Genomic DNA, 16080 nt, shown 5'->3' on the forward strand with positions numbered 1-16080 from the left:
TCACACAATATTAAAGAGACCCATCACCAAGAGGACGAGAAAAGCGTCCGAGACAAGCGTCCGAGACATCCGTTGCAATTACGAATGAACCAGAGACTTGGTAACACAGGGCACTGATTGCTGGTGCCCAGTCGGACCCTCCTCCCCTCTTCCCATTCCTCCCCCCCCCCCACCCGAGGCAGGCTCCGGCGGCGGCCGGGACCTCGCGTCCCTACATCGTGGCCGGGGCTGCATTTTTCATGAGCCCGGGGTGAACAGGTGCGAAGTGCGCTGGGAGCATCCGGCCGACGGCCGGGAGCGGGGAACATGGAGAGCGAGCGCGACATGTACCGCCAGTTCCAGGACTGGTGCCTCAGGACTTACGGGGACTCAGGCAAGACCAAGACGGTGACCCGTAAAAAATACGAGCGGATCGTCCAGCTCCTCAACGGCTCCGAGTCGAGCTCCACGGACAACGCCAAATTTAAATTCTGGGTCAAATCGAAGGGCTTCCAGCTGGGCCAGCCGGACGAGGTCCGCGGGGGCGGCGGCTGCGCCAAGCAAGTGCTTTACGTGCCGGTCAAGACCACGGTGAGTGACTCGCCTTCCTCTGTTATTTGTCTGCGGGAGCAGCCGGCGGGGAGGGGAGAGAGAAGGGGGAGAAAGGGGGAGCCGTGAGCCACCGTTGGCTCGTGTGCCCCCCACCTTTCTCAACCCCCTCCCCAAATCGTCCCCACTCGCATTAGCCAGGCGCGTTTCCCCCACGGTGGAGTCTTTGTGGTCCTTTATTTTAAAGCGGCAGCGCACCTCCAGAGCTCGCCGCTCTCCTCGCCTCCGGGCTCCTGAAACCGCTCCTGGAGCTTCCATCCCCGCGTCGGGCGGCCTCCCGCGTCCTCGGGTTGGGCCATTGTCCCATGTCTTCGTTGGGAGCCTGGCGCGTGTCCCGCTTTCACCACCAAGCATAAAGGCCACGCTGGAACCCCAGACGCACGCTCTGATAATAGACGATTCTGATCGATCGTCTACAGTGTCTCCTAATTGGCACAAAGCCCGATTGTGGCGCTAGTCGGAGATGTGGGGTCCCCTCCCCCGCCCGCCCCGGACACTATCAGGTTTTATTGTTAGACCGCCGCCTGGGAGACACCGGGCTATCCCATCGCCTTGATCACTCCCAGAGAGCTTGCCACGACTATTTCGATTGTAGATAAGGTCCTGGAGATTCCTCCTCCCCGCCCCCCATTCCCTTCCTCACTTCCCCCTTTCACAAATAAAGCCGCAGCTACATGATGAACAACAAAGAGACATGGGTTTGGGCGCAATCAAATGGTGTATGTATTTGTTCCTCGTTCTGGGATAGCTCTAGTCTCATGGCCGCAAAGCTCTAAGCCCAGGCGCAGCAAGGTACTGGGCGCCGAGAACCTAGAGTATCTCAGCCTCTCAGGGCAGAAGCCTGTGAGGTTGGGGAGCGGCAGCAGCATCTATTTCCAAGAAGATGGGAACTGTGGGCTACAAGTAGGATTGCAGATCAGATCCATAAGACCTCTTTCTTCGTCATGCTACGGTGGGTACTCGCCTGGAGTAGGGGTGGGGGAGGGTATTTGGCATCCTTTGCATTTTTGCCTGGCTTTGGGGTTTCTTGAGCATTTGCTCCTTTTCCTAACCCCCCCCCCCAACCCCTTACTGGCAACTGTTTCCCCGTGCAGTATTCCTGGAGGATGCTAGAAAGGAGATGTCTTGCAAGCTATTCTTCTGTCTCAAACGGAGGTATATTAAATTGGAAATATGTGCATGAAAGGTTTTTCAGAGGACTATTTGGAGGACTCCTTCAGGTTTGAAAAATAGTTAACGGTTTCCCGAGATTAATTAGGGATAGTTGTTTGAAGGAAGTATATTTCTTTTGGAATTTATGTGGAAAATGGGAAAAGGAAATAAAGGTGAATTAGAAACACACATAAAAGTTCTGTTTTTTTTTTTTTGAAGTACTATTGTTGGAATTTTCTAGGAGGTAGATCTATAAACATAGCCTTATCTTTTAATGTGGCATTGCTAAAGACAGTGGTGAGATTAATATTTTGCTTTACTAAATAATGAGGACTAGATGCGTATGGATTAGAACTGAGGTTTATTTACATCTGGATGAGGCAGAAGTCTGTTGTGGAGAATGAAGTGCTTTGATTCATTTGTATCGGAAGTCACTTAACCTGATTTTTAAAAATAACTCATTGTTAAAGTAGATTAGAATTCAGAACGTAAGGATGTGTTTTCCTTTGGGCACTACTGGGCTAACTGAATAAATAAAATAATCATTTAAGGTAGATTTACCTAAATATTTATTTAATAATATTTTATATATTTTTCAAAATAATTGCTAGCTGGGGAAGTTTGTTTTTCATTCCTTTTATATTAAAATCAGGTGCCTCTGTTTATCTGTCAGCTTCACTTGTGTATTGGTCATGTTTATACTTGCGGGGGTTTGGTTACATCCACTATAAACAGATGTGCCCTTTTAAATAATGAATTAAAAATTCTGAATAACAAAATTGTGTAACAGCTATAGAGACACTAACAGAAATATGGATGCCTAGTAATTCAAACCAGAATTCACATGGTCAGATACCCATATTTTCATTCAAAAATTTATGCAGAGTTGTTAAAGAATTGTTGCTAAGACATCTGAGGTAGAATGACAGCTCCAGTGTTAATAAGTAACACGTCTCCCTTTTCAGTAAAGATTCCATATATTTATGGGAAAAAATGTAATTCATCAGGTGATATCCTAAGATAGTGGTTTCCATGTAGTATTTAAGAGCTTCGCTCTTCATTCAAGTCTGTTTTGAAATGTTGAAGAGGTTTTTAATTCACGAACTCTTCTATTGCTCTTTATGAAAATTTTATGCTGCTCCTTACATAGAATTATAGGCTCCGCCTTCCCTGAAAGACAGCCAATCATCATTTCAACAAGTTAAAAAATAAATAAAAGGTTCCCCTTTTATCATGTGTTTCTCCACATCTCAAATTATTTCTTCCTTAAAAATGTTTTTCTTTATAATAGCTGGAGTACAATCGCCAGAAAGACAAAAAATATATTTTTAAGTCAAAGGCATATCTTGGCTGAAATAAAGTACTGTATTTGGTATTTTCAAGTAGACGGAGATCATTCGAGCTCTCTGAGGTTGGAGGGGGTTTGCAGCGGGCTCTGCTGTCAGTGAGAGATTCGCGCCTGGTGTTGCAGTAACCCACTGCTGCGGGTAATTAGACATCATTACTACCTTGAAAAGGGACAGAGAGAAGGGAAGAGGACAGGCTGGGGCTAATTAACTGCTGGTGTTTCATGAAAGAAAGGGAGACTGATAGCAACTGGGAGGTCGTAGCAGAACGGAGTAGACACACCACATAGACTTAATTGAAACAGGACTCTCAGTTTGAAAGAAGCTTGGTTCTACCTCTTATTTTCTCAAAAGGATAACTGTAGCGTTGCAAATACCCTTTCCCCTAAAATCTAAATTTAATTGATGATAAAATCAAGCACGTGACAACGGACTTAAAATGAAAATGGAGTCTACTAGAAAAGATAAACATGCCCTTTAATATTTGTCTTGGCCATGCCTAAAGCTGAGGGGACGTATCTATCACTGTTTAAATTACTCGGTGGCTGAGGAGATACTGTTTGGTCACCAAGCAACAACATCCTGCAACTCAGCCATTTTAGGTCCAGAGTCGGATCTGCGTGTGTGCCTTCGAGCACACTCACGCACGTGTATGGACACACACGTGCAGCTTGTCGAGCATTGCATCTAAGTTTTGTTCGCACTACCACCCCCATTTTTATGTGTTCTTTCATTAAAAATGTCAGAAACTTCCAAGGATGAAGTAATGAATAACTTAACAACAGTTCTGAAAAAGATGGGGCAGACGTCTTACATTGATTATAAGAAATGTTTCATCAGTGATCATTTTAAATTAGCATCACTATGGTTACTGTATTTTACATTTTTGATAGTTTCCGTTTAGTTTGTTTTTTAGCAGCTTTTCATCCTGATTGGCATTTTGATCTTGGCCACAATTAGTTGAAACATCACGCTTGTAATTCAAACTACCAAAACACATTCTGTATAGCACTTGATATTATGAAAGGTAAACCTAGGAAATGACCAGAAAAATCATTCAACCTTTCTAGTAGTATTAGATTAATGCATTATTGTGTATTTTTAAAAGGCCCACTGCACTGTATAAAGCATTAGGAAATTTGGCAAACTCACATTTTTGTTTTTCAGTCTTAAGCAAACAAGGCATTGAATATCCAATTATGTGAGTAATGCTCTTCTTGACCTATACATGTGGGAACGGACATTTAGGTCCAATTTTTGCCTTTTGTGTATTTCTTCTTTATATGTATTCCACCAGGGAACATAAAATGAATTTTCATCCAGAAAGGAAAATATATTATCTTTAGTTATGTCACTTAAAAATGATGATTTATTCAGTTCTGCAATTTGTAGCCTCAGATTTCATATTGTTCTTGCTGTGTATACTAATTGATTACCATATAGTGATTAGAATGAATATTCATGGACTGGTTTATAAACAGTTACTGTTTTTTTTTTCAGTTCTCTGACTATGGTTTTGGTTACAAATTCTCTATGCCATATCAAGAGTGAAGGAAATAATGCCTCATAAAGAGTCTGTATACGTTTCTACCAGGCCTAACTTATGCCTGAGGCACATACCATGTATATTAGGCCTTGATCTGAAATTTGCTACAGAAATTCCAGAAAAACAAAACAGAGGAACATGCTGGCTACACATTAGGATACTTTATATCTCTGACACAGGCAAATCATGATAATAGTAATTAAGATGTAAACAAAGTTTTGCTTCTCTCCTATACTTTCAAGACGGGCATTGCTGTAGATAACCAATGCCTTTTTTTTCCCTCATTTAGGTATTTTGGAGAGCTCTGTAATATAGGTCTTTGGGGGTCAAATAGATCGCAAGTATGAGTCTCAGCAACGTGGCTTATAAGTGGACTTTAGTGGTTCCTTGAGAATTGTTGCGAGGAATAACTCATCTATGGCAAAACCCTAGTACAGTGCCAATCACGGCTGTCAGGAGTAGTGGGTATACCCTTACAAGAGGCCAGTATGGCATGAGTATTTAGGGACAAGGGGCTTGTAGAGATAACTCCCCTGGATTTATAGAGGAAATCAGACCCTGTTAATATATGAAGACTAACCCACACATATTTTCTAAGATACCAGTTCTTGACTTTTCCCTTGGTTCTTCTTTGTCTTGTTAACAAGCATAGTGGGGGGCAGGCAGGGCAAGATTCAGCACTTATTTATATTACATCAATAAACCTCCTGAACCAGCTGAGATCCTGCTTCTCAAGATTTTATACCCTAGACTTTGTGCATAGGATAGAGGAAAGATCAAGAACAAACACAGGGATGTAGCAGCAGAACTTCTGAGTTTCAATCCCATGTCAAGACTATAAAGATCTTTCACTAATAGCTGTTGTATTTGCTAAGACTCCTTATTATCTAACTAGGAAAGATTAAAGTGACTCAACTATGGTTTAGGTTACATTCACTTTGAGAGTCCTGGGATAACAGGATCAAATAAGCTTCATGAACAGCACAGACAGCAGGAAACACGGCCTAGTGGGCAGGGTATAGATTCTAGAGCAAGATTTAAATCCTGGATTTGACAGTGACGATAACTGTAAGTAAGGAGAAATTTCTTAACTAAAGACACAGTTTCCTCTTTGTAAATGCCACTAACAACTCCTGCCTGAATAGTTTTGGATAAATATAATAATTCATAGGTATATAGTGTATGGGTATAGATTCTAGAGCAAGATTTAAATCCTGGATTTGACAGTGACGATAACTGTAAGTAAGGAGAAATTTCTTAACTAAAGACACAGTTTCCTCTTTGTAAATGCCACTAACAACTCCTGCCTGAATAGTTTTGGATAAATATAATAATTCATAGGTATATAGTGTATGTAGTATTTGTCTGGCATGTAGTGAATGCTAAATAAAAATAGAAGCTGTTCTAAGTATTATTAAGAAAGCAAGGACAGCATGATGTAAATATAATTAGGTATATGTTATAAACTCAAGATCACACTGCCACAAGGAGTTAAAATACATCTTTATGAATGTGTATATCAGATATTTATTTTTTTAGAAAATAAAAATGACTTTATTTTGTAAAAGTGGTACATTTTCATTATTTAAAAAAATCTAAGTGAAAAGGAAAGAAATTTTAAGTTACATTAAATCCCCCATCCAGATTTAACCACCATTAGCTAATTATGAGCATCATTATAGATGTCTGTCTAAACATACATTCCAACAGAAGATTGGGTGTAGTGATTGATTGATACAATGATTGATATGGACAGGCAGAAATAATTTTCCAAAACTGGGATGGTAATTATATGCTAATTTAAGAAGCAAAAAACATAATATCAAAATGAAACAAAAGAAACAGAAAAACATGCAATTCAAAAAATTGCTACTAGATAAATACTTCTCAGAGGTATTTATTCCTGAAGTTAATAGAAAAGATTAAGAAAAACATTAAGAGATTGAATTACATTCATTTTTTTTTCAACTACAGATTTCAGTTTCATTCTTATCATTGACTTTCTCCAATGGTAGAGGAGGAATAAGCCCATTTCACTTCTTCTCACTGTCTTGTTACTCCCTGCTTATGTTTATTATAATTATATATTTTATTGTGTTATGTTCATTGTATCATCTTATATACTATAATTGTTTTCATTGTCAAGGTTTTATGATGGTATATAATTTGGTTCTCATGACTGTTTTTCATTTGGCTTGTTTAAATGCCTATCCATTCTTCTACCTGTTTTTGTGTTGGTTTTTTTTCTGAATTCTTTGATTTGATTCATCACTTGGCTACAATTTCTGGTCATTTTTTCTAAAGAAAGGATTATGTGTTCCATTCTTTGAGGTTTGTATGCCATTAAAAATATTCGTCCTTAGCTGTTCTAACTAAAGAACAACTTAACTAAGTATAATTTCTTCATTTCCCTCTTTCCACCAGAACATTGTTGATAATGTGTTTGCTCTGTAAAATTCTGAGGCAAAACTGTTTTTCTAAATTTCATGGATTGTTTGCTTCTTTATCCTTGAAATCAAATAATTTCGCCGAGATATGGTTTGAATTCCTTTTCTCACTGAGTAATTACGTTTATGTCCTTGGCTTCAGTTGTGTCTGTGGTATGGTGGCTTAACGCATATCTTCTGAGGTTCACATCTGTATTTTACAATTTCTACTGGATATTTCTACCAAGATATCCCTTCTTCCAAGATATCCCAAACTGAACATAACCCCAAATGACTATTTTTTCTCTCCATTTCTTCATCCTGGGTCTTCCCAGGTGACATCTTTTTTTTTCTTTTGTATTTTCATTTTTAATAATTATACTGAAATATATTGTTGTATGAGACTGAATACAGCTAAGCATTGAAACAGTGAACCAAATGAAATATTTGGTTCTCAGAATAAATGACAGTTCATAGATCATTCATTATAACTTCAGGGTGGCAAACAGAAATTAAAATGATTTGAAACTATGTAATAATTTGAAAGACTTGGAAAAAGTTATTAGCACTGTACATTGGAAGAGGAAGAGAAAAAGAGGAAATTCAATACAAGTTTATAAGTAGAATTTCCATAAGCTAATACAGTAAAGTTTTATGAAAAAGGAACATTTACTGATTTGCCTTTCTGTTTTATTACTGAGTGTAACACTTAACATTACATTGTGAATTTAGAGAACAGCAGAAACATGACAAATGGTACATTTTCTCCACTTAAAAAAAATTACCTGTATTTCTCTCCTTTGTTTAGAAATTGAAAGCACTAAAATAATAGCTTGCCCATGAATCATCCAATGGGCACTCTGAAAAATTTAGAGGCTCTTCTTTACAATAATATTCCTGGGAATATATGCCTTTTTTTCCTGCTCCCTATCTACATTTCATAAGAATCATTCTGCCATTTATGTCCAATATTTGGTGTACAGCAAATGCTACTTTATAAAAATAGTACTGAATAGATGAAAGCATGAATTTATGTTGTAACCCCTATCTATTCTTTAAGGATTATCTTTTTAAAAATTGAATTATAATTGACAGACAATATTGCATTAGTTTCAGGTACACAACAAAATGATTTGATATTTATGTACATTATAAAATCACCACCATGTCTAGTTACCATCTGTCAACATACAAAGTTGTTATAATATTATTGACTATATCCCCTATGGTGTACATTATATTCCCATGTATTATTTATTTTATAATTGGAAAATTATACCTCTTAATCCCCTTGTTCTTTTTGTCCATCTCCCCATCTCCCTCTCCTCTGCCTGCCGTCAGTTTGTTTTCTGTATTTGAGTCTATCTCTGTTTTGTTTTGTTTCTTGTTTTCTACACATAGGTGAAGTCATATATATTTGTCTTCTCCTGTCTGATGTATTTCACTTAGTATAATATCTTCTAGGTCCATCCATGTAGATGCAAACGGCAAGATTTATTTTTTATGTATGAGTTATATTTTTTAATGTATATAGTTTTGTATGTGTGTATTTTTTATGTATGTTATATATGTGTGCGTGTGTCACACACACATACTGCATCTTCTTTACCCATTTATCTACCAGTGGACAGTAGGTTGCTTCCATACCTTGACTATTGTTGGTAATGCTAATGCTGAGATGAACATAAGGGGGCATTTATTTTTTCAAATTAGTGTTTGGGTTTTTTTTTTTTAATAAAGTGGAATTGCTAGATTCTATGGTATTTATATTTTTAATTTTTTGAGGAACCTCCATACTCTTTTCCATAGTGTCTGTATCAACTGACATTTCTACCAACAGCACATGAGGGTTCCCCTTTCTCCACATCCTTGCCAACACTTGTTATTTCTTGTCTTTTTGATACTAGCCATTCTGACAGGTGTAAGGTGATATTTCATTGTGGTTTTGATTAGTATTTCCCTGATGATTTTTTTTTAAGATTTTATTCATGAGAGAGAGAGAGAGAGAACAAGTGGAGGGAAGGGCAGAGGGAGAGAGAGAAAAACAGACTCCTTGCTGACCAGGGAGCCCAAACGCGGGGCTCCATCCCAGGATCCTGAGATCAGGATCTTAGCCCAAGGCAGATTAAGCCACGCAGGTGCCCCTACCTGATGATTTTCAATTGGATTTTGTTTTTTTTTTTTAATATTGTGTTTTGTGAACTCTTTATATATTTTAGATGTTAACTCCTTATCAGATATGTCATTTGCAAATATCTTCTCCCATTCAGTAGATTGCCTTTTTGTTTTGTTGATGGTTTCCTTTGCTGTTGAAAGGCTTTTTAGTTTGATCAAGTCCCATTTGTTTATTTTTCCATTGTACAAAGTAAACTCAAAGAGCTTACTGCCTTTGTTTTCTTTTAGGAGTTTTCTGGTTTCAGGTCTTATAGATAAGTATTTAATCCATTTTGAATTTATTTCTGTGTATGGTGTAAGAAAGTGGTCCCCTTTCATTCTTTTGCATGTGGCTGTCCAGTTTTCCCAGCGCCATTTATTGAAGAGACGGTCTTTTCCCCATTGTATATTCTTGTCTCCTTTGTTGTAGATTAATTGACCATATAAGCATGGGTTTATTTCTGGGCTTTCTATCCTGTTCCAATGATCTATGTGTCTTGTTTCTGTGCCAATGTCATCCATTTGGAAGAATGCAGTTTTGCAGTATAGTTTGAAATCCAGGAGAGTGATACCTCCAGGTTTCTTTCTTGTTCTCGAGGTTGCTTTAGCTCTTCAGAGTCTTTCCTGGTTCTACACAAATTTTAGGATTATTTATTTTAGTTCTTTGAAAAAGGCCACTGGTATTTTGATAAGGATTGCTTTGAATCTATAGATTGCTTTGTGTAGTATGGACATCTTAGTAATATTAATTCTTTCAATTCATGAACATGGGATATCCCTTGATTTGTCTGTGTCATCTTCATTTTACCAATGTCTTGTAGTTTGCACAATACAGATCTTTAACCTCCTTGGTTAAATTTATGTGTAGATATTTTCTTCTTTTTAATGCAATTATAAATGGGATTGTTATCTTAATCTCTTTCTGCTAGTTTGTTTTAATGTATAGAAACACAACAGATTTCTGTATATGGATTTTTTATCTTGTGCTGTTCTGAATTCATTTACTAGTTATAATAGTTTTGGGGTGGAGGCTTAAGGGTTGCCAGTATATAGTACCATCTGCAAATGGTATAGTATAGTATAGTATACCATTGGTATAGTATAGTATCATCTGCAAATATTGACAGTTTTCTTTTTTTTTTTTTCTCATTTGGATGTCTTTTATTTATTTTTCTCACCTAATTGCTGTGGCTAGGACTTCCAGTACTATATTGAATAAAAGTCGTGAGAGTGGGCATTCTTTTCTTGTTCCTGATCTTAGAGGAAAACTTTTAGCTTTTCACCATTGACTATGTTATTAGCTGTGTGTTTGTCAAAAATGGGCTTTATTATGTTGAGGTATATTTCCTCCTTACCTACTTTGTTGAGAATTTTTATCATAAATGGATGTTGAATTTTGTCAAATGCTTTGTCTGCATCTTTAAGACAATCATATGATTTTTATCCTTCATTTTGTTAATATGGTGTATCACATTGATTGATTTGCAGATTTGAACCATCCTGGTGTCCCTACTATAAATCCCACTCCATCATGATGTATGGTCCTTTAAATATATTGTTGGATTTGGTTTGCTAGTATTTTGTTGAAGATTTTTGTGTCTGTCCTCACCAGGAATATTGGCCTACAATTGTCTTTTTTGTAGTGTCTGTCTGGTTTGTATATCAGGGTAAGGTTGGCCTCATAGAATGACTTTGCAAGCATTCCTTCCTCTTTAATTTTTTGGAGTTTGAGAAGGATAGGTATTAACACTTCTTCAAGTGTTTGGTAGGATTCACCTTTGAAGCTTTCTGGTCCTGGACTTCTGTTTGTTGGGAGTTTTGTGATTTCTGATTCAATTTCATTACCAGTAACCAGTCTGTTGAGATTTTCTACTTCTGTTTCTTCCCTGATTCATCTTGAAGGAATGTATGTTTCTAGGAATTTATTAATTTCTTCTGGGTTTTCCAATTTTTTGTTGTATAATTGTTCATAGTAGTCATTTATAATTCTTTGTATTTCTGTGGTATTTGTTGTAACTTCTCCCTTTTCATTTCTGATTTTATTGGGCCCCTCTCTTTTTTTTCTTGATGAGTCTTACTGTAGGTTTACTAACTTTATCTTTTTTTTTTTTTTTAATTTCCTTTCTCCGTGGATGGCAACACAATTTGCCCATCTATCCAAGGCAAAAGTCTTCATGACATTTTTGATTTCCCCCTTTTCTTCCCCTTTTATGATCAATACTCAGTGGAATACTGTTGATTCTATGCATAATAAGTCTTGAATCCATCTTATTCTTACCATACCATACTAAGCAATATGACCATTGCATGACAATTTCGTAATTTTCCCAAAAGCTTTGAAGGAGGGGATTTGATTTCCGCTGTTTGAATAATGAATGCCTGCTGCATCCTTGGTACTCAGTATTGATGCAATAAATGAAAAAATTCCCAGGCTGACACCACAAGATGGGCCCTTCTTATTTACCACCGTACAATAGCTAGTTTCATAGATATATTGGGAACTCTTTTTTTCACAAAATGTAATTGATTAAATTCTTGTAAAAAACACATAATACAAAGTTAATCATCTCAACCATTTTTAAATGTACAGTTGGATAGTATTAAGTATAGACATATTGTTATACAGTGGATGTCCAGAACCTTTTTATATTGCAAAACTGAAGCTCTGTACCTATTAAATAACAATTTTCACCCTTTCCCCTTTTTCTCCAGTCCCTGGTAACCACCATTGTACTTTCTGTTTCTATGTAAATGACTACATTAGATACCTCATATAAGTGGAGTCCTACAGTATTTGGCTTTTTGTGATTGACTTATTTCCCCTAGCATAATGTCTTCAAGATTCATCCATGGTATAGTGTATGACAGAATTTCCTTCCTTTTTAAGGCTAAGTTATGTGCCATTGTATGTATGTATGTGTTTATCTACTCATCTGGTGATGGACCTTTGGGTTCCTTCAGCCTCCTAGCTATTGTGAATAGTGCTGCTATGAACATGGGCGTGCAAATATTCCTCAAGACCCTTGGTTCAATTCATATATACATATATCTGTATCTATATCTATCTATCTATAGATAGATAGATAGATATTGATAGATAGATATCCACAAGTGGAATTGCTGGATTAGTTCTATTTTTAGTTTTTTTGAGGAACTGCCATGCTATTGTCCATAGCAATTGCACCATTTTACAGTGCCACCAGCAGTGTACAAGAGTAAGCACTCTTTAAGACTAAGAGGCTGGTGACTTTGCTCCTCATCTAGACCTCTTCGATGAACATACTTCTTCTAAGGCAATTGCAAGTATTGAATATTACACAATTAGTAACAATAATAATGACTTACATTTATCAAGTTCTTACTAGAGGTTAAAGATTGGGCTAATCCTTTAAAGAAAACATCCCCTTTAATGTTTGCAACAGTCCTATGATTACTAATGCTTTTTATTACACACTTGAGAACATTGTGGTTTAAGTTAAGGTGACTTTCTGAAGTCACAGAGCTTCAAAATGTTAGAGTTCAGATGGAAACCATTTCATTTGGATTCGAAAGTCCTCGATTTGATCTCTAGACTTTTAAAATAACACACTCCAATTGTTAACAAAAATGAACATGGAATTATATATATAATATATATATAATAAATTGATATACTACTCTATCAATAACACATTTTTTAAAATATTCAAAAATATACACATACAGAACTAAGATTAAAATACATACAAATTTTAATATTTTCCTCTTCACCTCAGTAGGTCATCTCATACATTCTCTGGGATGTGCATATACCAATTGGAGATAATTACCCTAATCCATAGTACAATTTGCCTCACCGTAGAATATTGTGTTTAAGACCTTACACTTCAGTTAAAATATCACCTTTTTTTATTAAAGAGGGTATACCCTGTACTCAAAACCAATACAACATTAAAATAATATCTTAGCTCTACAAATCTTTGACACCCATAATACAATTAATTATGTTTGATGTTATATGACGGGAGAGGTTGTTTCATCAAAGGCATGTTCGGGGGTGGTGCACAGGCAAGGATAGCTGAAGTATAGGGTGAAAGATAAGTTGGAAAAGTAGGCTGGGGCAAAAACTATGGGACGCCTCCATTGCCATGTTAAAATGTTTGGACTTCATTCCGTAGGGAATGACAGCTACCAAAAGTGTTTGAGCAGGAATGTCACAATTTCGGTCTTACAGGTAGAGACTTGATGTCTCATAGTGGTTGATGTTGCAGAATATAAATCAGATGAGTAAAATTGAAGCTAAATAGTTCCTTTGACTCAATATATTTTTTGAAATATTATAATTACAGATATTACACAAGTGTTAAATTCAAATTATCAATTTTCAGATTTTATTGATTCAAATCAATAAAATTCAGTAGTTTGATGTTATAATTGAATTATGTATAATTGAATCATGATGTACAAATCTCAGACTTTAAGTCCAATAAAATGTTAAAAGTATAATTTATGAAACTTAAGAAACTTAAGAATAAAGTCTCTTAAAAGGAATATGAATCAAGTCATCTTATAGTAAACAGGTTTTTTGTTTATTGTTTTTGGAGTTGAGGAGAAATGATTGTTGATCTTTTAGTTGTTCTATATTCACAAATTACAAAGACTTCCCAGAGAAATCCTTCTAAAAACCCAAGTGGAGAATTCTTTTTTTTTTTTTTAAAGATTTTATTTATTTATTTGACAGAGATAGACACAGCCAGTGAGAGCGGGAACACAAGCAGGGGGAGTGGGAGAGGAAGAAGCAGGCTCACAGCGGAGGAGCCTGATGTGGGGCTCGATCCCATAACGCCGGGATCACGTCCTGAGCCGAAGGCAGACGCTTAACCGCTGTGCCACCCAGGCGCCCCCCAAGTGGAGAATTCTATATAGAAATATTCAAGGGGTGCCTGGCTGGCTCAGTCAATAGAGCATGCAACTCTTAATCTCAGAGTAATGAGTTCAAGCCCGACGTTGGGTATAGAGGTTACTTAAAAATAAAAATCTTAAAAAAAAAAAAAAAGAATACTTAGGCACAGCCCTTTTCAAAGTCAAGTTAGTGTTTCAAATATTTATTAAAACATGAAGTTTATGCTTTAAAGCAGTATTTTAAATCTTGCTTACACTTCTTTGATTTTATACCCACATACCTGTCTCTACCACCGAGACTCTTCCCTGTGATCCTTCAATTTTTGTGCACTGTGATAGGCAGGATTCTAAAATGACTCCCAAATGACCTTCACACTTGTTTAATCCCCCCCCCTTTTTGTGTGGAGTAGAATCTGTGAATATCATAAGCTACCACTCCCACAATTTTGTTATGTTATATGGTACTGCTGACTTTAAGAAAGAGGGCTCTTTCAGATAGGTCTGACTTAATCACATTAGCCTGTTAAGGCAGAGAGTTTTTTCATTGGCTCACAGCAGAAGACATAAAGAGTTTCAAAGCCTTAGGTGGAGGGGGTCATGTGGTTAAGAACTGACAGCAACCTCTAAGAGCTGAGAGCATGCTTTTCCAACAGCTAGGAAAACAGCAGGGATATAAGTCCTACAACCACAAGGGAATGAATTCTGCCAGCCACCAAAGAAAACTTGGAAGTGGATCTTTCCCTACTGAGCTTCCAAATGAGAATGTAGCTGGCTGACACTTGTTTCAGCTTTATGAGGACCTGAGCAGAGGACCCAGTTAAAATGCACTGGGCTTCTGACCCACAGGAATAGTGAGATAGTGAGTTTGTAAAGTTGTAAGCCACCCAATTTGCAGTTACATAGCAAAAGAAAAACTCATACATAGTTCTTTAGTGCAAGTTTTCTCAAAAGCATATGCATAATCAAAACAAGTCCATTTTTTAAAAAGCATATTTGACTAAGACTATTTGTGGTTTAAGACATAGCTGGGAATTAATGTAAATATTCTTTCCACCTAATGTCTAATGTGTTGCCTTTTTTTTAGTTTTTGATGAGTTGGTCCATAATTTAGTAATTTAGTAAAATATAAAATTTCTAACAGATCATTTGAAATATTTAATGATGGCTTTATTTTTGGAAAGAATACATAGAAGATACAAGAAAATATAACATCATCATTTATTAGGAATAATAATTCTATAATTTTATTTTTAAATAATTATTTTAATATAATATGCATTTTAAAGAAGACCTGCCTAACATTTAGGGGCTAGAATATAGAAAATAACGGTTATAGGTAGATCTTTTTCTGTTAAAATCTTATCGGGTACTGGGAATCATTTTCCCTCTCTATGTTGAGAAGGGAAAATCTTTGTTTTGATTTTCTTCCTTTTTATCTGTCCAGCATTTATTCAATAGGCTCTTATGTTCCACTCTTCCTAATTTTAATCAAGTATTCATTTGTGGTAATTTTTCTCACAGTTATGGATTTCCCCACTGTTTGGAGCCCTTAGAAAACTGGGAGGTTGAGAAGGAGATTCAGAAGATAAGTTCAGTAACTTGGAAAATTAATTTTGGCAATAAAAAGGAATAACCTGCCTTATAGGCAGGAAGCTGGTGTTTTTGTTACTAGTGGTTATTTGTCTTCCTTTTTGAAAGTTATAATGTGTTTTCAGGGAATATTGAACATTTGTGTCTCATCATTATGTATGAAGAGAGCAGTCATTGAAATAAGATTGGCAAATATTTTTGAAGTTTTCTTCTCTGGTGGGGTGCCAAGATGGGGGGTGGTTCAGGGAAGGGTGCTTACATTTGGACCTCACTGCACTTGCCAGATGGCTGGAGGGCTTTAGGGGTTTAATCTAGAGACCTGGGCAAAGCTAGGTGGCATATATGAGGCTCTAATGTCTAGCTGGGTCATATTAGCATCCTGCTCTAACCAATTGAC

At 36.8% G+C, this 16080-nt stretch overlaps 1 protein-coding gene across 2 annotated transcripts in view; it reads left to right on the forward strand.

Annotated features, from left to right (window-relative positions):
• The first annotated feature begins 306 nt into the window (after positions 1 to 306).
• The window catches only part of NOL4 (nucleolar protein 4), a 387118-nt gene continuing 371344 nt past the window's right edge, over positions 307 to 16080 (forward strand). For both annotated transcript variants that reach the window (XM_044382912.2, XM_044382911.2), the window contains exon 1: positions 307 to 570. In XM_044382912.2, coding sequence (XP_044238847.1) covers positions 307 to 570 — 264 coding nt within the window. The remainder of the gene's footprint in view (positions 571 to 16080) is intronic.

This window comes from Ursus arctos, unplaced genomic scaffold, assembly GCF_023065955.2.
Source record: "Ursus arctos isolate Adak ecotype North America unplaced genomic scaffold, UrsArc2.0 scaffold_17, whole genome shotgun sequence".
NCBI classification, from domain to species: Eukaryota; Metazoa; Chordata; class Mammalia; order Carnivora; family Ursidae; genus Ursus; species Ursus arctos.